The 27,112-nt window shown below is 35.2% G+C and overlaps 1 protein-coding gene across 1 annotated transcript; it reads left to right on the top strand.

The window, feature by feature from the left end:
• Positions 1-1,883: 1,883 nt before the first annotated feature.
• On the top strand, positions 1,884-27,112 carry LOC126974324 (ionotropic receptor 93a). Its single transcript, XM_050821782.1, has 9 exons — positions 1,884-1,971; positions 2,974-3,126; positions 5,440-5,685; positions 11,591-11,755; positions 23,237-23,445; positions 24,222-24,389; positions 24,980-25,141; positions 26,198-26,302; positions 27,002-27,112. The coding sequence occupies exons 1-9, from the start codon at positions 1,884-1,886 to the stop codon at positions 27,110-27,112; spliced, it is 1,407 nt and encodes a 468-aa protein (XP_050677739.1).

Here is a 27,112-nt window from a genome sequence, read left to right as displayed (position 1 = left end):
GTGTAAAGCATTAGTGTATTAAAGATATACCTACCTATGAATTATTATACAGGGCATACGAGAATAATATAAAAATTGTCAATACTAGTTATCTTATGTATCAAGGTGACGAGCGCAATAATTGTAGTGCCGCTCAGAATTTTGGGTTTTTCAAGAATCCTGAGCGGCACTGCATTGTAATGGGCAGGGCGTATCAATTACCATCAGCTGAACGTCCTGCTCGTCTCGTCCCTTATTTCATAAAAAAAATATCTCATTCAAAGTATAAAAATCGTATACATTTGAAAGGGCTTCTCAAAAGCAATGTAATTTGATATAGTCCGGTGGTTAGTGATTCTTCCCATTCAACTAGAAGTCCCGGGTTCGAATCCGGTCCCGGGTTCGTCTCAAAGATGTAATACGTATGTATATTTTATAATTAAATATATCGTTCTCTTGCACCCATGAATACAGGTTATACTTCGTTTGGCGCACGGTAATTGGTGTCATAAAAAAATTGCAGAGGTGCTAGAAACATAATATAATGAAGGTATCCGAGCGCATGAACGACCGCGTCTGTACATCTGTGGCTCGAAAGATATGTAATTGTCGTTCTTGGATAACAGTTGGTATTGCCCAAAAGACAAATATTTACCATTACTAATTTATAAAAATGCCCTAGACGAACCAGTGGCTGAAATATTTATTGATTTCTTTCCTGACCCAAAGTATGGAAAATCAGCAATTAAAGTTGTAGCCCCGTTTTCATTAGGCGACATTTATCCTGCGACCTTGTCGTGCGACATGAATTCTACGTGTCGGATGACGTCGCGCGGGACATCGCATACTACATCTACATGTCGCGGGACATGTCGATGTTCGGATAGCGTCGACCGTACGCTACCTCGAGTCTCTCGACAGACGCCCGACGATTTCTCTAGATTTGGGTAATGAGGACCAAGTGAGGACGTGTGTAGTACAACTATCTGCGACTATGGCAGTAATGTGGTCCACAGATACTGTGTAAACGCTTATCCATTGCGATGGGACACTTCTCATGGTGATTATAAAAATAATCAAAAGAAATGATGCATGGGAATCCATCGCGACTACATTGAATGGTAGGCGCCCAGTGCCCTGGTCTTGTTGAAGAGGGAAATCCTTGCGTCCAATTAAAAGTAGACTAATTAAGTAATATAATTCACTAATGAAGGATTGAAGTTCAGACGACACCAGTCCGTTCGTATCTAAGTGACGATCGCGTGTCGCTAACATTGAATAAACTCAAAAACCCACCACCGTTTTTTGTTTTGGAAAGCTTTAGCGAATCATTACGTTAGTCGCACATAACAATACTACCTCCTCAGGCGACATCTTAACCACAAGTTGTGGTATGTGGACTAGCGAAATGTCTGTCGACATTGTCTCCAGACAGTCGCAGGTAAATATCTCGCGACAGTTACCTAGTGAATACATGGCTTGTTAATCTGAAAGAAGAAGTGTTTATTTTTATAAGAATAAGCGACGAGATGAGTTGACATTCACCTGATGATAAGCGATAAGCCTTGCATATTATTTTATTGCAATGGACATGATCACTCAAAAATTTGGGTGTTTTAAGAATCCTCAGCGGAACTTACCATGGTAAATCTTGCTCGTCTCGAAAAATTTTCTCATGAAAATAAATTAAATGTATCAGCCTGTATAAAGTTACTAACTTGGCGTGTCCAATATATCTTCAGTTATAGTTTTCTACAGTAATTAGTGATTGGTATTGAATTGAACAATATTCTGTTCATTCTTTCATTAGGTGCTTAATAATAATAGAAATTTAAAGGTGTTATCGAAGAATTATGACAGGCGATTCACTTTTGAGCAATACTTTTATTGAAGCGCGGTTGAAGATGCGACCATTTTGTATTTTTATCACTTTGTTTTGGTGTGCTGTTGCGGAAGATTTTCCATCGCTGATATCTGCAAATGCTTCCATAGGTAAGTGTAAATAACACGGGAATAGCAGTTCTCAAGGCATCCTTTTCAGGTTTGCGTGAAGATGTGAACATTATTACAAGGAGTGACGGTATTTATAACTAGCTGCTGCCCGTGGCGTCGTCTGCCCGGTTGCAATAAAAGCAGCAAAAATGCCTGCAGTTAGGTTATAATGTAGTATTAATGTTGTCCCAACCTCATGCTTATATTTATGCAAAATTTAAATTAAACTTATTCAGTACTTAATGCCTTTTGCCCGGACGACAATTTTGTTACAATTTTATTATACTTTTATTTTACTAAAATTATATGTGAAAGTGCTTTTAAGTCTGTTGATACTTCATCTATCATTATATTTGGCAGTCAGCAAGTCGACCCTCTTGGTCCAACAATATTAAGCCTTGCCATTAATTCCGCCATATTAAAATTTAAGGGGAGGAAAAACGTGTGGATAGGTCACCTAATATTAAGTGATCACCGCCGCAAATGGTTCGAGTTGATACTGGGGTGAACCAGACCAGAGATGACAGCAATTCATGGAGGTTTTTGAAGGATTAGTAGGTATTATCCCGGAGATACCGCACAAGGAAACTCATTCCAAAGAATTATAATACGTGGCAGAAAGTTCCTTGAAAACGGTGGCAGGAATCAGGTGAAACAGCTCTTCGACACACTCCCCGTGATAAGTGCGGTAGAAGACACACAATAAAGCGACGTCTCAACGCAACGCGTTACGTAAGCTGAGCGTGTCTCATTCTCAATCAAAATTCACAAAGAAATTATCTCTTCAAAAATTGAACTGGATACAAAGATTGATGATTCCATAGTTTTTTTTGTGTGATCTACGGATATAACATCATAACATCAGTGTGAGTATAATAAGCATTCCAGGATACCTTGGTAGATCTCCACGACGATCGGTCCTGCGCCGCCCTCATCCAACGTATTCCGGCGATCTTGACATACATTTAATTTTAAATTTCTGATATAATTAAAATTTCGTAGCTGTTGTACTAGACCACCAATTCCTGGGAGACCAGTCCCAGCCGATATTGGATGAGCTAAAGAACCACATCAAGGAACTTTCGAGGGTAGAGCTGAAGCATGGCGGTGTCATCGTGCACTATTATGCTTGGACTGCGATAAACCTCAAAAAAGGTTCGTAGCAGTAGGTCTGTTACAACACCAATTTCTGCCGCAAGATGGCGCTGCACTGCTTGCTAATGTTGTTTTGTTGGATCTCGGGCGCAATGTTATCCTTTTTTTGACGAGACGAACGTTTAGATGATAATCGCGGCACTACAATTGCGCTTGTATCCTTGAGACATAAGATGTTAAGTCTCATTTGCCCAGTAACTTCACTTCCTACGGCGCCCTTCAGACCGAAGCAATAATGCTTATACATAATATTTACCACCAATCCATTATTACCCATAATCTAGCCGGAGTCCTGTACAATAAAGCCTCCTACTTGTGTAACATGATTGTAGTCACGAAGTGAGTAAGTATTTGTTCAAGACTTGACTACTAATATAATAACATATTAAAAGTAAAAAGAATATCTCAAAAGACTCAGTATATTTAAAAAGGCATAAATGGGATTGCAATTAGAATAACCCAAATTCCAACACTGATTTTCAGTCCGTACTTACCGAGTAAGATCAGTAGCCGTAGACAATGAAACACACAAAAAATTGAAATTTTGAGTTTTATTTAAGCTGATACCTTCTTCATCCGCGTGATCTTTTTTTTATGAAAATAAGGGATGAGACGAGCAGGACGCTCAGCTGATGGTAATTGATACGCCTTGCCCATTACAATGCAGTGCCGCTCAGGATTCTTGAAAAACCCCAAAAATTCTATGCGGCACTACAACAGCACTCATCACCTTAGGACATAAGATGTAAAGTCTCATTTGTCCAGTAATTTCACTAGCTACGGCACCCTTCAGACTAATAACAGGAATGCTTCACGGCAAAAATAGATGCCGTAGTGGTACCCATAATCTAGTCGGCATCCTATACAAAGGAGCCTCCCACTGGTAAATAAACTCACATGACTGGGCCCGTAGTCCTTATACAAACGTTGCTACTTAAAAATTTATTAGCTTTATATTAAATGTAGATATAGCAATATTTTTCTTTTGATTAGAAAACTTTATATCTATCCAGTTACTTTTCCATGATGCGCGCTAAAATAAAAAGGGTGAATATGGAAGATGCTTAAGTAATTCGAAGTCATCAACATCTAACGGCAGACAAATGAGCCGGGGCATTAACGCGATGGAAGAAAAATGGAAGAAAACAATTTTAATTAGTTTGCCTCGCTGTTTCTTACGATTTTCGTTACAAAGTTTTTAACTGATCTGTATATACTCGTGATGAGGCAGTAACACTAGCACCATGGTCGAGATATTTAATCATGACCAGTGTTCACTAGACCACCAGTTTTTGGAAGACCAGTACTAGCCAATATTTGATAAGCAAAAGAACCACATTAAAGAACTTTCGAGGGTAGAGTTGCAAAGTTTTTAAGAAGCTCGAGAAATGTTCAGTCTTTTTTGTTTTTCAGTAACGGTAAGCATTCTGATAGCCCAGCGTGTGGTAACATTTAACGTCCCTAGGCTTTCATGTAATAGTTATTTATGCAACTGTTGTGTAATAAGGTGTATTAAAACACGAATGTGGGTTTATGATAATAGTATCACATGAGTGTTTTCAGATCTAATTAGCTACAGTTGCATACAAGACTTTATCTACACGCATAATATGAATCCTCTATAAAAGATTCTGAAACAGTTAGCTTACTGCTAAAATTAAAAAAGCCAGTTCTAGTAACCATAATATCATCCAAACGAGAGTTATTATGAAAACGGATGATATAATGTTGTACTGAATTTCATTACAACACTCGTTTGGATGATGTAATGGTTATTGAGTGAGTGTTTTGATGGTAATAAGCTTACTGTTTTTGAAGCTTTAATAGAGGATCTATAGCATGGGTCTAGATAAAATGCTATACACACTACCATTCGACATCATTGTTTTTTCGGGTATAAAACATACTGTAATAGGACGATCTGCTTAAATAAAATTTTCAATTCTTTTTTCTGTGAGTAACATTGTTGAGGATTTTCTTCCATGTTTGATTTGGGCGCACCAACTTCCCAACTGAAAACTGAATAAAAACACTTCCATTTCTAAAATAAGAAAGATATTCTTTTTTCTTTTTTCACTATTTACTTTTTTAGTTACAAAGAGTTTACATGTTATTCTCAATGACACTCGCTATATCTAACATCATCTTTCAGCTCTAGTATTGTGGATGTCAATGGCACGACTTTTTTTGGGTGAACCACTAGCCCTTTTGCCTCTTCTTCTACAAAATTTGCTGGTCACATTTCTTTGCCCAACCCGAATTTATACCACAAATTCCATACACAAGCATGGTATACTTACACATATTTTCCAGGTTTTCTGGCTGTATTCAGTGTGGCATCCTGCCAAGATACCTGGTCTTTGTACAGACGAGTAATGGAAGAAGAAATATTCTTATTTGCGCTCACTGAAGTGGACTGTCCAAGATTGCCAAGGAACACCGCATTGACGGTGACCTTCGCTGCACCTGGTGATGAGCTACCACAACTGCTTTTAGACTTGAGGACCGAGAGGGCATTTAACTGGAAGTCAGCAGTTATTCTGCATGATAATACGTTAAGTAAGTTTCAACAAGTCTTTCTAGTAAATTGGACATTATGAATGCCGTGAGCATAATTTTGTATACTTATAGGATCGAGTCTTTATACGCGTTCACTTTTCTGAACCTACACTTCGCCGGTCTGCCTGGTCTGACAATACTTTACACAAATAAAATTTAAAAACAATTTTTTTATGAACGAACCCGCGACCTCTCATGTTCCGCGCAAGCGTTCGCATTAAACTCAGAAGTGAGGGTTATCACTTTAAAACATAACAAATTCGTAATGAATATTTATTATCCTGTACAATAAGCCTTCGCTTTACTCTTGATAGTGTTTTTGGATTTTAGCCAATCCAACCGTCCTTACAAATGTCATTTGTATAATTAATCTCAGAAGTGAAGGATTATCACTTTAAAAATAACAAATTGTTTAGATATTTAGAGTACTAGTGACGACATGGCCGTCCCTTCGTGTCTCCTGTCCATTTTTGGCATGTGCTATTTTTTTTTATGAAAATAAGGGACGACACGAGCAGCTGATGGTAATTGATACACCCTGCCCACTACAATGCAGTGCGGCTCAGGATTCTTGAAAAACCCCAAAAATTCTGAGTGGTACTACAACTGCGCTCGTCACCTTGAGACATAAGATGTTAAGTCTCATTTGCACAGTAATTTCACTAGCTACGGCGCCCTTCAGACCGAAACACAGTAATGCTTACCCATTACTGCTTAGCGGCAGAAATAGGCGCCGTTGTGGTACCCATAATCTAGCCGGCATCCTGTGCAAAGGAGCCTCCCACTGGTAAAACGATTTAATGAATAAACCTCATTTTCAAAGTACCTAGCAATATAAATATATTTATTTACCATAGAGAGTGCCAATGACATAACATATTTCAACAGTACTTGGTAAATTTCATGAAGCTACATCAGTTCGTAATGGGGCCTTGACATGCGGAGAAAAACTGAAAAGAAATTCCCGGCGCATCTTTTAAAAACATATAACAACTTAGCCGACTTTATATAATGTTATACAAAATTTATTGAAGTAGGCGTTACTTTGCGGAAATCCATAATTATCCAAATGATTTGAGTTTTTTTTAGTGTTAATTCCGCCAATATTTGTCTTTATACAATTCGACCCGTGTTTCGCCTCTCCACGACATCATCAGGACGTGTTGTCTCGCCAAAATCTGGCACGAGTCTCTGTTATACAATTTTATGTGGCTTGCTCAGAACCAGGCAAGAACCATGCATCATTATCCTCTTTAAAATCTACTGTACCATAGTAAGCCTTCTTTGTCAAAGAAGCTTTATTATATTTCTTGAATTTATTGTATTGTCCTAGTATTGGAACTGTAGCTTTTGATATCGACCACCCAGAAACCCAAATTCAATGATTTTATGCTTTTCTCATCAAGATCTTTCCAATGATGTATTATGGGGGTCTAACCTATTGTGGTTGCTGAGAGTTGCTTGATTTTATATACATGTATTTCATACCTGTGAGTCTGTCTGGCAGTCCCTAGAAGAATGTTAAGACAACAGCCTATCTTTGCTGTACCATTCTGTCGCACGAACTAAAGAAGAAACACATTTATTTTAAGGGAGATGCAGTAATATAATCACTTTTGTGACACGGATAAAATAGATCTTTTTAGCTCCAGTATTAATTGAATGAGAGCCTATTTGGTAAAACAATTTTTCATTTCTCATACTCGGAAAGTAATGTTCTCTTGATCTGATTATTGGGTGGAAAATGCTGCTTCCCTCCATGGAGAGGGAAAAACTCATACAAATTACTTTCCACCTAAGGGCCGGAATGAACTTCAAAAATAGAACTGCTTTCAGCTGTGAAGAGTTTTATGTAAAAAAACTAATTAAAAAAAAGCTGCGGTCATGTGACTTTCTAAACAGCCAGTGTGAACTTCTTTAAGCGGAATAACCCGCAACAATTACGCGGTGAGTTCCATATTTAAAATTTAAAAAGTCGCCATAAATTGTCCTAATTTGACAATTAATTTTGAATAGGTACTACTAATATTATGATATATTATCAATAAATAGTTTAGATAAACAACTAGTTTTATTTTCCTCATATTCGAAATGAAAAGTAAAGTGATTAACACGGGTAAAATAATCAATTCCTACTCGGACTATAGCCGCCCTCGCTGCGTCTAAATACCTCGGGAATTGATTCTTTCGACCCTAGGTTTAAATCAAATCAAATCAAAATATTTTATTGCAAGTCACATTTGACAGTAGGATGGTTGGTACATTAATGGGTAGACAATATGTGACGCCCTGCAAGGGCACAGCAACGTTATACATAAAATAAATAAGTCTTATACATTTTTTACATTCTTATACTATATTGTAACTAATTCTCACACTTGTAATTAAAAAATTCGGGTAAATCGTAGAAGCATTTTGAAACTAAAAATTTTTTAGATGTCTTTTAAATAGAGAAGGCTTCTCTTTATTTTTAATTTCGTTTGGGATGTGATTATAAATTTTTATTGCCATGTGGTGAGGGCTCGATGACACTAATGACATACTTGTTTGGGGAATTTTTAATTTGTTTAAATTTCTATTATTTCGCTTGTTATTTGGTAGTGTTGAGTATAAGTCCGAATGTTTTTTAACAAATTTAGATGCTTCTAGGATGTAAATTGAAGTAAGGGTTAAAATTTTGTGTTTAATAAAATATGGTCTACATGAATCCATTTGCTGAATATTTTCTAAAATTCTGATACATTTTTTCTGTTGAATAAATATTTCTTTTATTTCACTACAGTTTCCCCATATTAATATTCCATATGATAATCTAGAATGTGCATATGCATAATAAGCAGCAAGGGCAGATTTGAAATCTGTTACGCGTTTTAGTTGGTAAAGAGCATAAGTAAAAGATGACATGTAGATGTTGCTTTTTAATTTCTGTAGATATGGCTTCCATGTCAAGTGTGAGTCTAAATCAATTCCCAGTAGTGTAGCTGTGTCAACTGTTTCAAGTTGTGAATTTTTGTAAGAATAAGATATATTTAAGGGGGATTTTTGATAAGGTTTAAAAGGTATAATTTTAGTTTTATTAATATTAAGTTCAAGATTATTATTATTTAGCCAATAAAAGATTTTGTCCATTGTAATATTTAATTTTTCTTCTAGTTGTTTTAAATTAGAGCATGGGATCAAAATAGAAATGTCATCAGCAAAAAGAGTACAATCATCGTCTATTAAGTTAGGAAGATCATTTATGTATATGAGAAACAATATACAACCCAACACACTGCCCTGTGGAATCGATCCTGATAAGTGAGCTTTATTAGATCTTATGTGGTCTATCTTTCCAGTCTCGAAGTTAGTATTTTCTATTTCCACATATTGAAAACGATTATTAAGGTAAGATTTGAACCATTTATGGGCAATTCCTCGAATTCCTGAGAGAAATAATTTTTCTAGTAAGATATCATAAGAGACTCTATCGTATGCTTTGCTCATGTCAAGCAGTAGGCCAACTGAATATTTTTTATTATTAAGTGAATCAAATATTTTTTGTATGTATTTGTATATCGCTAAAGTTGTGGAATGGTTTTTCCTGAAACCATGTTGGCTTTTATTTAGGATATAATATTTTTCCAGAAAACTACTTAGGCGTATAGCCATTGCAGTTTCAAATATCTTCGCTGATGTAGGTAGAAGGGCAATAGGTCGGTAATTATTTACATCAGATGTGTTTCCTTTCTTATATACCGGTTTTATTATGGATATCTTTAGATCGTCCGGAAATAATCCTTCACAGAATGATTGATTAATAAGTTTAGTGTACGGCTAGGTTAAAATATCAGCACATTTTTTTATTAAAAAAGGGGGGATTTCATCTATTCCGAAAGAGTTTTTATTCTTAAGATTTTTTATTATGTTAAAGATGTCTTTGGGTTCAAACGAATTTAGAAATAACGAATTAATTAATTTATTAGAATTTATAGCTATATTGTCGTTTTTTACTTTAGGGCTTGATGAGATGGATAAATAGAAACTATTAAATGTATTAGCAATAATTTTCGGATCTACTATAATATTATTCTCTGAAGATTTAAGACTTATGTTTTGCTTTATTCTTATAGTACTTTTATTTGTTTAATTTTTTATTATTTTCCACATGGATCGTGTTTTATTATCAGCTGAGCTGAATTTACGGATATTTATAATTTTCTTAGATTTATTTATACAACTTTTTAAAACTTTGCAATATCTCTTATAAAAATTTGTTAATACTTTATTTTTGGTTTGTGATACAAGGAGTTTTAATAAACTTTTATTTTGACATGATTTTTTAATTCCTAGTGTTAAATAAGGTTTATTTTGTTTAGAGTAAATTTTGTTAGTAATTTAGGTATGCATTTATTCAGGGCAGTAACAATTATATTTAGGAATATCTTATAGTTTTCGTTAACGTTATTGTTAGGCTTAAGTTGATCATCCCAGTTGATATTCGCAAGTTCGTTTTTAAATTTATTTATATTAAAGTCATTAAATTTACGTTTTAATTTAATGAAAGACTGTCTATTGTGGAAAGTAAAAGGTAATGTGAAAATGATGCCCTTGTGATCTGATAATCCAAAATCATATACTTCAATTTTTGAGCCTTCTAGATAGAAATTTGTAAAAATTAGGTCTATGCACCTTTTAGTTGTAGGAGTTATTCTAGTAGGCTTTGAGACTTTTTGATGGAAGTTATAACACAACAAGAGGTTATTGAGTCTGCTTTTTTCCTTTGCATCTAGAAAATCAACATTCATGTCTCCCATAATAATAATGTTTTTATTCATTTCTTTTTTATTAATGTTAATGAGGAGATTTTCTAATAAGTTGTAAAACAATTCTACTTCTCTACTACTATTAGGCTAGTACATATTAATCAGTAGTAGATTATTTTTAGGTATCTCTATTGCACATACTTCGAATACCATTTCGTTAGAGATAACTGACATATCAACACGTTCTAAATATTCTAAATTATTTTTAACAAATATGCAAACACCGCCGCCATCATGATGTACACGACAGAAGGAAGCTGCCATGATATAATTATTTATGTGTAATGTTTTTTGTTTTTCTATATATAACCAGGTTTCCGAGATACACATAACTAGTAGATTAGGTAATTCAAAAGTTAAATGGTCAAGTAGATGTATTTTATTGCAGATGCTTTGCATATTTTGATAAAAGATATTTAACTGTTTTGACGATCTGTTTGTAATATTTTGTGTGTTCATGTCTGAACTAGGTCCGAAAGTTATATCTATTTACCAATTTAAGCCTCATTTCTTAATTCACGATCAGTTCGGCGTTGTACATTACTTATATTTTCACCTATATTTGTAGCGGGACGACGTCGAGTTGAATGCTCGCCCGGCGATTTATTGAAGGTACATTTAGATTTCACGCCATCGGTAATATTGCATTTCTTATTGTTTATATTAATATGCTGTACGTTCTCTAGCGATGAAGTGCTGTGTTCTAAGTCTGTTGAAGTGTTGATTATAGGTTGTGGTGTATTTGTTGAATTGTGTAATGACAATCTACTATAGCAGTGATTAACAAATTAATATTAGGAATGAAATTACTCATTTTTACCATGCTTTCAACTAGCGAAGGGAGTTCAAAAAGTTATTATTATTTAATAATTATTACTATTAATTTTATGAAGTTTTATTTAATAATTTTTAATTATACTTGTGTTGTTTGCTTGTAATTAATATGTTAGATTTAGTAATATTATACTTCTTCATATGTACATGTGGAAGCCTATTGTTAGCTCGAATGAATTATGTTTGTTAATTATTTTAATGTATGTACAACTAGCTGTTGGCTTTCTTAAAAATTAAAATAAAAAATACCTAATTTGTTTTTTTAGACAGAGATGTCGTATCACGCGCGGTACAATCTCTAACTTCACAAACCGACAACCAGCTGCCGTCGACCTCCGTGACCGTCTACAAAATGCGATACGTACTGAACGATTATTTACGACGAAAAGAAATCAACAGAGTTCTGTCTAAACTCCCGGTGCAGTATATAGGTAAAGTGAAGATTTTAATAATAGATTAGAAGACGACTTCAGACCGAAACACAGTATACATTACTTACACATTACTGTGTTTCCGCCGGAAACGTAGGCGACGTTGTGGTACCCATAATCTAGCCGGCATCAGGTGCAAAAGAGCCTCTCACTGGTAAAATTAAATGTATTTTACAATGGCTGTAATATACATACCAATTTAGTATTTAAGCTGCATCCAATATATGAATCGTGTTTAAATAATATAAATTATTTCATAAAAATTAATAAAAAATAAACTGTATAAATTATCGTTACATGTTAAAATCTAAAACACAATTATGTAATATAGATTACAAATGAAGTATTATCATGTATGTTGCATCAATAAGTACCAAATTCAAAAAAAATCTTTATTCACTGTAAAACTTTATAAGTTATTTAGTGCTAGTCAGAATGAAGTACAAAAGTTACGATATCATTCAAATGAGTATAACAATATTCATTAACAAAATTTAGAAACATTAATTCCAACTATCTTTATCATTCAAATAATCTTTCACATTATAATAGGCCTTAGATGTTAATTTATTTTTTACGATACATTTAAATTTTTTAATTGGTAATATTTTAATATCATTAGGGACTTTATTATAAAATATAACACAATCCACTTTAAGAGATTTATCAATTTTACGGAGCCTAATAGATGGAACCTACACTGTATTACAAACAGAAACAGCTGTAGTAAGTTTTGCGCAATACGTCTACATGTTTCCGCTTGTCTCCGCACTGCAGACAAAAATTAAGGTGCCAAAAAGACTGTGAATTATTTTGTTAGAAGTTAAAAGTTGATTTTTTTATATTTGAGGAAGTAGTAGGCAACCTGATTTAATGCGAATCTTTTGTGCCATCAAATCAAATCAAAATTACTTTATTCATGTGGGTCACGGAAATGACACTTATGAATGTAAAAAAAAATATAATAAAATATAACAAAACAAATTGTTTAGATAGGAGTATTATCAGTTTTTATTCCTTTTGGAATCTGCATTACACAGCTAGGGCATTTCCACCACTAACTTATTTTAGGAGTCATCAGATTTTTCAAAGTCAAAGTTAAAATATCTGTTAAGGTTTGTAATCGATTACAGTTTGATGTTGTTCATAGATGTCGCCCTAAGCCATCAAGGACGCATTATCTAAGTTTATTATAGAACTGTGACCTTACTTATTATGTAACTGGTGAAGATACGGCGACTCTGGCACTGTATGCAGATGACGCGGCGTATATTACATCGTCACTCAACCTAACGCACGCCGCCGTGAAGATGCAGCGCCAGCTGGACACCCTGCCAGAATGGCTCAAGAAGTGGCGGCTATCGGTGAACGTTGGCAAAACCCAGGCGCTCGCGACTGGGAGTGTGCACACTGGCCAGCATAGGTTGCAGCTAAACGGACAGGACATTTCGTGGTCCCCGACGGTAATGTACCTCGGGGTCACCATCGACCGCCGGCTCAACATGAACGAGCACGTCACGAAAACCATCGCGTCGACAAACGTCGCGATGGCCTTACTTCGTCCAGTGCTCTCCTCAAGCCTCCCTCTGAGGGTGAAGGTCTTGGTGTACAAGACCCACCTACGCAGCCGACTCACGTACGCCGCGCCTGCATGGTACGCGCTCGTAAATCTAACTAACCGGAAAAGGTTGCAAACCGTGCAGAACAAGATCCTCCGCCGCATCACGGGCGCACCATGGTACGTGAGGAACCAAACAATCCAGAGGGACCTAAGAGTCGAGGGCTTGGACGACTTCACTCGTCGTCTCGCCGTCAACATGTTCGCGCGTGCCGACTCGTCCGATCTCCATCATCTGCGAGATCTGGCCACCTGACAGCCGCCGCTACCCGCGTGATCTCGTGCGGGACGAGGATGAAGAGTGACGTGTTTGCGCGCGGCTCGGCTGATCGCCCTCCCTCTTCTTCGGGGCTGATCGTCAAGGCCCGCGCAAACCGGCAACAATCACCGGATCTCAGCTGAGGGAACAGGCGCTCCCTCAGCTCCAAAAAGATGACCACAAAGGGGGGGGCGCTCCCCCAACCATACCATAAATTAAAGAAGACGACCGCAGAGAGCAACGACTCTCACTCCCAATGACCCGCCCGTTTCAACGGGCGGCGAGTGATCCTTGCTGCAGGGGACGAAAAGTCCTGATCAGCATTCCCCCACCGCGCCCATGTGGGCGCGGCGAGAGAAGACCACGAAGTGGTGAATATATCCCCACAAGCACACAGCCGGTCTGAGGTTCGAGTCTCCTTAGAAGACGCCCCGCGACTGTTGTTGCGTAGTCTTTGCGGCCTCCACGGCCCACGTCCTACTTCGCTGTGAAAGCCAGGGCTGCTAACAGCACAGAAGAGGTTTTAGTCGGTATGGGGTGTCCGCTTACGCGGACACTCGAGTCCGACATATTACGCCCCGTTCCGGGGCGTAAATACGTAACTGTATTACCTCCTCTCAAAAAAAAAAAAAAATGGTGAATATACGAATGGTACGCCCCTATTAAGTGTTTTAATACCTTAGTGAGTGGGATTTGTACAATATCTATATTCATTGAAATATTTGATCAAATCGTCAATTTAAGGTTTCTTTTAATAATAAGAGCTACATAATGTAGTTTGTAAAAATGTTACATATACTCTAGAAAATTACAAATACATATTTTGTTTTAGTAAAACAGGGTTAGAGCAAGTTCATTCCCAAGCATTTTTATCATCTGAGTAATCTGTTATTTTATAATAAGCTTTTTTATAAAGTTTTCGTTTAATTGCATTTTTAAATTTGTTTACTGTCAGATTAAGCATATCACTTGGGAGTTTGTTATAAAAGTGTATACATTGCCCTTTAAATGGTTCATCAACTTTATAGAGTCTTTTAGTGGTAACAGCAAGTTTATCATTATTCCTCTAGTATTAAACTTATGACTATCGCTATTTTTATGAACAAGTTAATATTCCTGTGCACATACATCTGATTTTCATAAATATATTGGCATGGTCATTATACTTATCTCTTCAAATTTTTCATAGAGTGATTCTTTGAATCCCATATTATTTTCATCTATACTAAGACAGACAAAGTGGTAGAATTCCTTACACTAAAAACAAGTAAGGAAATTTTCTCCTTCAAAAACTTCTTGACAACAACCCCACTTATGTGAGTTAGAAGCCACGTTGTTAATATTTCAAGCGCTAAAGTGTGCGTAACAGAGTTTGTTATTTTATTTTCTCTTAAATATAAAAAAATGTTTGAAAAAAAACACGTTTTGGTTGAAATTCCTGCGACTGACGATAGATGAAAAAATTAACATTAACAATAAATCTTATTTTTCAAATTGAAAAATGAAATAATTTTATCATATTAATGTATTGTCATCGGCCCTCGATAAGCCTACGAAGTTGGAATGAAATCTGGCCTTTTAAAGTGTGTCAAAATCGTGCCCAAATGAGTCGGTTACAAACAAACATACATACAGGTGAAGCTCAAAGAAAACTAAATATAATAACAATAAAAATATTTGCGCATAAGATTAGAACCAGAACTATTATACTCAGCTCTCCGACCGTCTGTTTGTCCGCTAAAAATTAATATTAATTGATACCAAGGTGGAGAATTCCAAAATAGCTGATAATATTATGTAAATCCAAAAAATCAAAATTGCAAGGAAAATCATATAGACAGTTATGAAGACAATCTTATCAAGACAAGAAAATAGCTTTGCTGATGCGTAAAATATAATCTACAATTATGAAAAGTAGCATCTTGCCAGCCACCTAAGTTTTGTATCCATATGCAAATTCATGTCCATCTGTTGCTCTGAGTTTTGGCTCGGGCACAAGTGGAAGAAAATTATTAGTTTAATATATTATGTAATGTAATCTTGTAGTGCGAAATCTATGTGTTGGTTAATAGCGTTGCAGTGAAAGAATAACTTTAATAACTTTATTATAACTTTATTATAAATCCTTCATACATTACTTAGTTCACTTAATTCTACTTAATATTATTATACTATAATAACAATACAAGTAATGGAACATACATTTTTCTGGACAAACAACACCAAATACATCAAAATAATTTTTAGATATTCACAATGCTTTTGAAAATAATCGCACCACTAATCCCGTAGGATAAGTAGTGTTTCTAATAGTTAATTAAAATATTTTATATTATTTTAGTTGTCACTAGCATTAAACTAGGCCGGGCCTGTATTTTAATACTAGTTACTTCCAGATACATTGTTTTTTACAGATAACTTCAATACATAAAAGCGTATATAAGAATTTAACTTATGGAAAAAAAAATTTTAACAGTTCTACGAGAAAATAAATAACATTTGTCTATCATACATATTACTGGTTAGTACTTGAGCGGTCAGTAATAAAATTGAGGGTATACTTAAAAACATTTGGGTTGACTACAAAGACTGTTGACTTGGGCTATTTTCATATAATAATATAGTAAGGTATTATTGATTGGGTTTATTTTGAACTTTTAAAGTAATAATGTATAATAAAGTATTAAAGATAATAAATTTTAAAGATAAATATATAAGGGTACATGTATACATATAGATAAATATAAATTTTAATTTATTGTAGATGTGAAATATAAGCTATTATTATGCATACTATAATTTTATAAGATAATGGTATAAAATAAACAATGAAATTTAAAGTTTTTTTTTTCTGTATGTTTTGCGTATATCGGTAAGGTAAGTAAGGCTGCATAATTAATAATTTAACGTATAGCTATAAATAAATTTTCAATTTCATCATACTTTTTATTTTTTAACCAAACAGTTAGCTTTTTTTTACAGTTAAATTTGTTTTCAGAGTAGATATTAATGATTTTGTTTAATTTATTATAGAGCATGGGACCAAGATAGCATTGAAATTTACATATAAAAAAAGTTTTAAAAGTGTTTGTAGGAGTTCTTTATCTTTACGTCGTTTTGTTACTGCTTCTGGAACAAATATAAGTTTTGAGTGCTGTGCCATTATAGTGTCCCTAATAAACAATTGTCTTACAGACAAGACATCGCATTTAGTGTATAGTTCACAAGTAGGATACCGAAAGGGTTTGCAAATAATAACCTTTAATAGAGCACGTTGGGCCCGTTCAAGCTTCAAAAGATATGATTTTCGAGCGCCACCCCACGATTTAATACAATAAGGTAATAAGGATTGTGCTAATGCAAAGTAAACATTTCTCAAAAGAGTGAAATCAGCAATCTGACGTAAGGTTTTAAATACGAAAATAAGTTTTCTAGTCCTTTCTGACAGTAGATCAATTTGCGGTTTCCATGATAGGGTCTCATCTATTAGAACTCCTAGGTATTTAATTATTTTCGTTTTATTAAGGTAAACACAAGAGCATCCTTTATTTTGAGTCAAGACTTTCTTACAATTATGAACTTGTACGGAAAAAATTTCGTCTGAGGGAATTTGTCTTGTAGTAATGCCAAAGGTGATATATTTTGTTTTAAGAATGTTTAGAGTTAACAAATTCTGTTGAAGCCATTGAAAAGTTTTTCGAAGTCCTATTTCACCTTGGTTTTGACATCTGCCCAAGAATCGGCATGAAAAATTAAGGCCGTATCATCGGCATACATAAATGTTTTGCAGTTAATTGGATTAAGATGACAAAGGTCGTTCACATAAATCAGAAACAAAGCAGGACCGAGCACGCTGCCCTGAGGTACACCGTGAGTTACTGGATGAAAAGAGCTTACATATTCACCTATTTTTACACTTTGCTTTCTGTTTGTAAGGTAATCCTTAAAAAGTGAATGCACCTTTCCTCTTATTCCAATTGCCTCCATTTTGTCTAAAAGAAGTGGTATAGAGACGGTGTCAAAGGCTTTCGCAAGGTCAAGAAAAACGCCCACGCATTTTTCTTTAGCATCTAGACGGGCTGCCACAAATTCTGATAGATCCGATACTGCATCCCCTGTTGATCTTTCTGCCCTAAAGCCATTACTGATGCTTAGATAAGATATTTTCTTTATCTAGAAAGGACATAAGTCTTTTACTCATAATTTTTTCAAATAATTTGGAAATAGTCGGTAAAATTGAAATAGGGCGATAGCTATTGGCACATGATTTTTCTCCTGATTTATATATGGGTAGAATTATGGAGAGTTTGAAAACCTGTGGAAAAGTACTCGTTTCAATACATAAATTAAAGATGTGTGTTAAAAGTGGAACAAGGATGTGTCTGCTCAATTTTATTATTTTTGGTGATATATTGTCCCATCCAACAGCTGAGTCATTTTTAAGGTTCGTTATTAAGTTTTCTATTTCTTTTTCTGTTGTTTTCAACATCACCATAGAGTTTGATGGCGTCATTGGTTTTTTATTAGAACAATTTAAATCTACGGGACATTGAACGTGAGGAATTTTGTCTGCTAGGTCCTTGCCAATACGAGCAAAATAGTTATTAACTTTCTCAACTGCGTTTTCAGGCTTAGTGTCAATCCTCAGGAGATCCTGTTGTAATTCTTTTTTGTTAGTTGTGTTTGTGAATTTTCTTATTAGTGTCCATGTGTTTTTAGGATTTTTAGCGTGTTTTTTTAATTCATTTTGTTCATATGTTCTTTTTAATCTTTTTAATAAATCGTTACAGTGGTTTTTGTATCGCTTGTAAGTAATACTGAGAATTTGATTGTCAGGTTCTTTTTTAGACTTTGTATGCATTTTGTCACGGGTTTTGATACAACGTATGAGACCAGGAGTAATCCAAGGCTTGATACAGTTATACTTCTTGGGAATTAATGTTGTGGTTGTATATTTTAAGATTGTTTTAGTTAAAGTATCAACTATTTCTTTAGAACACCAATTGGGATAATTTGAGTTGATGATAGGCTTAAAGTCTATTTTCTCAATTTCTTTAGCGATCAAATCATATCTTATTTTGTTTTTTAATATCTTGGTATTTTGCGTATTTTTAGAATTTAAACTAATCTTAATAATGACCGCTGAGTGGTCTGTAATCGATGGTGTTATAACAAGGGTCGTGGATGGTAATTTCGCTTTTATCATAGCGTGGTCTAAACAATTTTTACCTCTGGTAGGATAGTTGTGACCAGCCATGAGCCCGTGACTTGCCAATAAGTTTAGATAATCAGCAGAATTAGAATCAATGTCATTTCTTACATCAATGTTTATATCTCCCAATATAGCAATAGTTTTGTGCGTTTTATAAGTATCAAGTAAATTGTCAAGTGAATTCACAAAATTGCTTGTGTTTTTAAAAGAAGGAGAACGGTAGAGGCCAATAACTACTGTATCTGTATTGACCTCAATTAATATGCAAGTTGCATCACTTAGTATGTGTTCTTTTACTACATAATTTAAGCCTTGCTTAACGTAAACAACGATCCCATCGTTTTGATTGGAATTGTTCTCAGTATAGTAGGTATTATATCCTACCATAGAGGGAAAATAAATTGTTTTAGAATTCCAGGACTCTGTTAATATGTAAATATCAAAGTTCACGTCAATTCTTGTTAGTAATACTAGTAATTCTGAAAAATTACGAGAGATACTTCTTATGTTCTGTGTAAGGATTTTAAGGTTTGTGGTATCATTCGGGGATATTAGCAATTCTTTACATGTTTCAGGACGACATTCATATGCGTCCCCGGCAGATATTTGATCCAAGTCATTAGCTAGAGTTATATTATTTGCGACATTAAATTTTATATTTGATTAAACATGACTTTTGAAATCCTATCGGAAAGGGTTTGAAATTATATATTATGTCCCTAAGTGTATTGTTACCCAGTTCCTGCTCTATGTTTATATTACTTGATGTTTTTACTACCAGTTTTTTACCTTGAGAAAAATACAATAAATATGAGTATATGCACAACTTATACAGAAATAATGGAAAATTATTTGTATTCAACAAAATCGAATCTAGTCACTTTTTGCTTCTGAGACTGATTAACTGAAATTCGTTTTTGGTTTCCATGTGTTGCGATTGATCGGTTTTCCTCACAAATATTTTACCGTTACTTACCCAACAGTACTTAAATTCTTCTGTCTTGGCTAAGTCACGCGCTAGATAGAATAGTCTTCGTGCTTTGTAAGTAAGTGCCTCAGATATATAGATACGTTTTTTATCACCGTCTAGTCCTATAACAGAAGTATTCAAGCGAGAGTTGGGGTGTTGTTTATTGTACAATTTTACACCTTTGATGACATTATGTTTTACTATATTAGATGTGAATTCAGCCACAATGGTATTGTTACCTCCTTTGCCACGTATTACGTATATATCTTTTAGTTCTCGTTTCTCTATATCAACATTTAGAGCCTTACAGGTTTTAACTACGATACTGGATAGCTCATCCTTATTTTCATAGTTTTTCATAGAAGGCATATTTCTTATTTCGATAGATGATGATTTCAGTGTAAGGTTTAATTCTTCTACATTTTGTTCAAGAATTTCGATTTGTGAAATATGCTCTTTGCGTTCACTTTCCAATAATTCCATTTTCTTCCTCATAGCTTCATACTGGCAATTCAAGAATTCTAATGCTTTTTCAATTTCATTGTTAGATTCTTTTATTTGAGTATTTTGATGTTTGATTTCGGCTACGTCATTTACCAGTTTATTAAGTAGAGAATTTTCGTTATTCTTCCATTCCGCCAGTATATTCTTGATGTCCTCCGTTGTGCATGACTTATCAGGGGATCCTCTACGTCTCTTGCTGCTGCGCTGTGTCGCTGTTTCATGAGTTTTTGTTTGTGCTATGTCAGAGTCTGACAAAGTATGCTGTACATTTCGATTTACAGGAGATCTGATTAATTTCGACATTTTTCAATATACCTAAGTAACTTGAGTTCAAAGTTTATGTGGCCGCACAAAGTATTTGATTTGCAACGAAAAAACTTGGTTAAGTTTACCTTGGTTGTTTGTTGATATCGGTATTGAGTTCCAATTTGTGCAGTTCTTTAATGTTATTCTACGTTTTGTGCTATATTTTGAAGTGTTTCTGTTTAGTGCCACACTTTTCAAAGCTGGTCGTAGAAGAACGTTGCGGTGAATGTCGTCTTTATAGTTGTAAGTAACTGGTGAGTGGTTATTCACTGATCGGTGGCAATTAAAACTTATTTCTAATTTCAAACTGAATATTAAAGAAGATAGCTAGTTATTTAAATAGATTATACTTAATTTGCAACTTTCTCGAAAAACAAACAAAATAAAATACCGTATATGTACTGTCAGTTAAGAGGTTCGGGCGGAATTTCCGGAAGAATACTTGAATTTGAACAGTTTTTTGAATTTATTTATTGTAATGAATAGCGTTAAAGATAAATTTTACACTCATAATAATAAAACGGCCTTACAAATAAAATAATCCGGATGCCGGCTAATTATGGTTACCACAATGGCGCCTATTTCTGCCGTGAAGCAGTAATGTCTAAACATTATTGTGTTTCGGTCTTAAGGGCGCCGTAGCTAGTGAAATTACTGGGCAAATGAGACTTAACATCTTATGTCTCAACGTGACGAGCGCAATTGTAATATCGTTAAGAATTTTTCAGTTTCTCAAAAATCTTGAGCAGCACTGCAGTGTTTTCGGCAGGGCGTATATATATTACCATCTGCTGAACGTCATTCTCGTCTCATCCCTTATTGTCATAAAAAACTTGGTATAAAGTTATATCTGAGAACAAACCAAGAATATGAAAAATGTTGATTATATCGCTGACGAAACTGTCAATACAAAGATAATTCTGAAGTTTTCTGAATATCAAGCAGCCTTGAAAATAAACGCGGGAAATGTTAAATGTCTGAATAAACTATTATAATCATAAGCAAAATGTCTATGTGTAAACATTTTGCATAATATTAACACACTTTAACACAAATCATCTTGCCCCAAACTAGGCATAGCCTGTACTATGGGTACAAGACAACAATATATTTAATATAATATACTTACTTAAACATAAATAAATACATATATAAACGTCCATGACTCGGAAACAAACATCTATATTCATCATAAAAATGATTGCACCTACCGGGATTCGAACAGTAGGCAGGCTCACTAACAACTAGGCTATAGGTTTTTTACTTTTGTAAGGCCGATAATGTTTTAATGATAAGTAGTACTCAGCCTAGCGAAACTCTCTAAGAAAAAAGCGATTCACTCGATTGTTCGAAACGTGCAGTCATTGATAGATTGACAGGTGACGGATATAATCTTGTAAAAAAATTGTTCAACTGTTATAGCCGGATTATACATCGTCGCCAATCGCCACACTGTAATTGCTATTTTAAACTTATGTCATGTCAAATCACTGCACGTTTCATACTAAACTAAATGAATCAATGCAAATTTTACTTAGGCAGTCTCGCCTCTTATTAGGTAGTATTTACATCCTCTTTGGTAGTATTGCCTGCTATAATGCAGTAGAAGCTCACTAACGATATGCTCAGAATTATTGAAAATCCAAAATTCTGAGCAACACCACTTGCGTTTCTCACCTTGACATGTGACGTGACTTTTTTCAGTAGTCTGGTAAATTTAAACCGAAACACAATAAAAGTGCTTGCATTCTTTCTAATGGCAAGCCAAAGAGTATCTTTCACGGATTTCTATGATACATTCACACGGTTTTCCAGGAACTTTCTTCCACGTACTACAAAGCTGTGAAATGAGCTTCCTTGTGCATTGTTTCGGGACGAAACAACATGGGTACCTTCAAAAAAGCGCGTACTCCGTCATTAAAGGCCGGCAACGCTTCTGTGATTCCTCTGGTGTTGCAAGAGAATGTGGGCGGAGGTGTTCACTTAACATCAGATGACCCGCTCGTTTGTCCTCCTTTTCCATAAAAGAAAAGTAAAGCTAGTATTGATTTTGTCTGTAATGTTTTGGTTGTTAATGTTTGCAGAAGTTTCTTGCAAGTATCATCAATCACACCTTAGGAAGTCAAAACTGCCTCTATAAGACTAGTTTCGCTCTTTGAATTTTCTGCTGTTGTTGGTAGCGTTTTTAAAAAAAATAAAGTGACTTTAAAAATTGTAAATCTTTCTAATCTAAAACAAAATTAGTAAGCTTTGGTTCGACTGCCGAAGACAGCAAGCGTCGCAAATATGATGGTCTCAATGAGTCATACATCTTTGCGCCGTTTGGTGTCGAGACACTTGGCCCGTGGGGCCCAGAGGCGCGGAGAATGTACAAAGTACTATCATCGCGCCTCAATAAGGCTACTGGAAACCCAAGCACTGGCAGCTATTTCGGTTAACGTGTCAGCCTAGCTATCCAACGCGGAAATGCTGCCAGTATTCTTGGTACGGTTCCACGTAATGATAGTTTTAATTTTATGTAGTCTTAGTATTGTAAATATAGTTATAAGATTTGTTTTGTTTGAATAAAATATCATTGCATAAAATAAGTAAGCTGACTGATAATTTTTTAGGAGAAAACTTTGTCGCAATAGTCAAATCAGAAATGATGCTGACTATGGTGGAAGCAGCCCGGGACCTGGGCATGTCCCACACCATGGCACAGTGGCTCTATATCATCACGGATTCCCGGCGTCGACACAACACCACACCCAACGAACTGTTCGAAGGAGAGAATGTTGCTTATATTTACAATACGACCACCGATAGCATGGACTGTAAGGTACCTAGTAACATATTTTAAAAAGAGAAGTACCTGTAACATGTTGACTGTTGCTTCTCAATATATTCTTGATAATGTTATGTATGTTCATAGGGACATAAGTCAATTTGCTTGAAACTGTCATAACCTTAATGTTAACACTAGGAACAGACATGCACTTAAAATGCCTAATATTCGGCTGAGTCGAGTAAGAAAGTCTTTTGTGGGGCGATGTATATGCTTTTACTACAAGATCCCAGAAAATGTTCAAAACAAGAATATTACGTTATTCAAAAATTGTTGAAAAACGTTTGTGTGGTAATGGTTACTATAACATAAATGACTTATTGGAAATGAAGCGATCGCCCTCAGGCTATTAAATAAGTTTAATTGTACAATATTACTTTGCGAACATATTTTTTTGAAAAAAAACAATGGCCGCTGAGTTTGTTGTTCCCATTCTTCTCAGGTCTGAGTCATTTGTTTTGTTATGGGTCGTAGTTCTTGACTTTCAATAAGTGTTGCCACATCCTTTTTTGAATAAAAATATTTGTATTTGAATTTTACGAACATAGAATAAAATAAAATTATTTCTTAGGAATTAAGACCTGAGTAATTGTAACTGAACTTTTAATATTGTAACATTTATTATTTCACTAACTTAGCCGCCTCGTGACCACGATTTAATATAGATAAATTATGTTAAAATTCATTTATAAATATGGTTTAGTCTTTGTTTTTATTTAAAATTGTATTTTCTGTAAAGATTTACGATTAAAACATGTTTCATATTTCAGAACGGCATACTATGCTATTGTAAAGAGTTGATGGGTGCATTTATATCTGCCCTAGACACGGCTGTTCAGGATGAGTTTGACGTGGCCGCTCAGATCTCTGACGAGGAGTGGGAAGCCATCAGACCCAGCAAGATACAGAGAAGGGATATGTTACTCAGGCATATGCAAGTGAGTTATGTCTGAATTTGTAATAGTTTGGGACCGTCTTGTCTTTTCCAGACATTATAGATCAATCAAAATACGTATGAATTAAAAATACAATTTGATAGAGTCTGGCTAATGAAAGCTGAACCCAGGCATTTATAGGAATGGCAACTATAAGTAAAATATCATTTTGCACTGACATCTACTATATAACACTGGACTGGCGGCTGTCAAAGTGCTTTTGTGCCTGTTTGATATTCGCCATTTTGGCGCTGTTGGCCATGTAGCGAGAGTCTGCGGTACTAAAACTAGTGAAGACAACCTCAGCAAACATCGATAGATGGTGGGAAACTATCTATAAAAAAATTGTGTGATTCTTGAAGTATAATTTACACGGAAAACGAACGAAATTAAATCAATATGTAAAAATACTTCAGAGTACTGTACGTTTCTTAGCAGCCATTTGTATTATACGTCAAAATTAGTTCTCTGGACGCTCGCGAGTGGCGCTACAAATAGGCACAAAAATTTCTTGCATTGCGAGCACAATCCTAGAGCAACTTGGGTTTATTTTTCAAGAAATAATAAATCTTTGTTATGTATTCTTTACCCAGCAATACATATCAGTGTACAGCGGATGTGGCAACTGTAGCAGATGGGAGGCGATGGTGGGAGACACGTGGGGAACGACGTACCAACGACAAACCGACATCATGGATGACAACCAGGATGGAGGGAATAAGACGAATTTGATAGAACATGTCGAGTTGTTGCAGGTGAGTTTTTTTATTTAATTGTACCGATGGATGCGAATATTTGTATGATGAATTTCAATGTTTTGAATCATGGAAGATTTAATATGTTTTTGTATTTTTATTTTAATTAATACAAAATTCTCTTGCACCTGTAGACATTGCTGTGCCAGTATGTGCGAAAATTAGATCATTTGTGTCATAATGCATAAACTTAGATTAAGGATTGGTCTCCGCTGCGCTCCAACTAGACACCGCAGGCATAATCGTAAAACGCGGCAGCTAATGCAACGCCCAAGTGGGCGTACTCGAGCCAGTCTCTGACAATGTGTGACGTTGAAGTGCCACAAGCTCTGTTAATCTTTGGTAAAACTAGAATGCCGGGTTGCGACTTTGTTAAATATTACTACAAGAAATAAGAAAGACTCTGGGATCACACATTATCATCAGTAAGTATTTTGTATTTTATTAATTTCAATGTAAAATAACACGAAGCGTATGTTACCAAATTTGAAAGACGCCACTGAGTGTCAAGATGCCACGCACACAAGCATGCCGTAATAAGAAAGCTATTGTTCTAAGTTAGTGCGGTATCTAGTTGGAGCGCAGCGGAGACCAATCCTTAATCTATTGTAATAAGATTTGTTTTGTTTGAATATTAGTTAAAGTCGGAACATAATTTATTTCTAGTATCTGGAAGTTCTCATTGACTGTAACAAAAATTGTTGTATTTCCCTCGTGGTAGAGAAAAGCCTAGGTTATTACTTAAATTTAATGTAAGAAAAGGTTATTTACCAATGAAATCTTTTATTGATTATAAAAAATATATTTTATTCTTTGTTACAATTCTTGAAAATGTACATTAAATTTTTGTGTATGTACATTATTAGTAGCATTATTTAACCCTATAAAAGTAACAATTGGTTAGAGTGAGAGAGGAGGAGCCGGCCTACCGCTGCCGTATGCGTGAAGGAAAGGGAAGCCAGAGAGACCGTAACGCGTTACGTTACAAAGCGGTTTACCCTCCCATAACAAGTTATCACTTCAAAAAAATAGACCAGTGTTTTCTTTGATGTTCAGGTTGGGTATTGGCGTCCAGTCGATGGTATCAAGTTTCAAGACATCTTGTTCCCACACGTCCAACACGGCTTTCGTGGCAAAGAATTACCCATACTGACTTATCACGTAAGTCTTTATATTTTTGTCATATACTACTTCATAGGTACTTTCAAATTGTATATAGTTTTAAAATTTTAGATTAGATATCACTTAAAAATAACAAACCGTTTAGATTGGAAGGAGGGACATCACAAGTCCATTTCCTAATATGCAATTTTTGGGGTTGAGCAGGTTATCAACTGTAAAGTAGATCCTGTAGATAAAGCCACAACCTGAGAGTTGAACAAAGCATACAAGATTTTATAAACGATACGTCACTCGAACGTTTGGCTTAATTTGTAAAGAGCGCTCTCACGGAACGCGAGAGATCGCGGCTTCGAGTCCTGCATCGTTAATAAAATTTTGTTTTCAGATTTATTTACGTAATTCAACCCTGAAGTGAAAATTATCACTTTAAAAACATAACAAATTGTTTAGATTTACAAGAGCGACATCTCAAGTCAATTTCGTTATATGCAAATATTGGGGTTGAGCAGGTTATCAACTGTAAAGTAGATCCTGTAGATGGAGCCACAACCTGAGAGTTGAACAAGACATACCAAGATTTACGAACAATACGTCACTCGGACGGTTTGCTCAGTTGGTAAAAGCGCTTGGACAGAATACGAAGGCGCGGGTTCGAGTCCTGCATCGTCCATGAATTTTGGTAAAATTTTTATAACTAAGTATCTATAGCTGAGCTTAGACTTAATTTCCTACTTCCAGAATCCCCCGTGGACGATACTTCACACAAATGCCTCAGGGTCGGTTGTAAGCTACAGTGGATTGCTGTTTGATATCGTTGGTCAGTTGGCAAAGAGCAAAAATTTTACGTGA

This window comes from Leptidea sinapis, chromosome 32 (genome assembly GCF_905404315.1).
Source record: "Leptidea sinapis chromosome 32, ilLepSina1.1, whole genome shotgun sequence".
NCBI classification, from domain to species: Eukaryota; Metazoa; Arthropoda; class Insecta; order Lepidoptera; family Pieridae; genus Leptidea; species Leptidea sinapis.
Note: the sequence above shows the minus strand (reverse complement) of the source record. Positions and strands in the feature narration are given on the sequence as shown.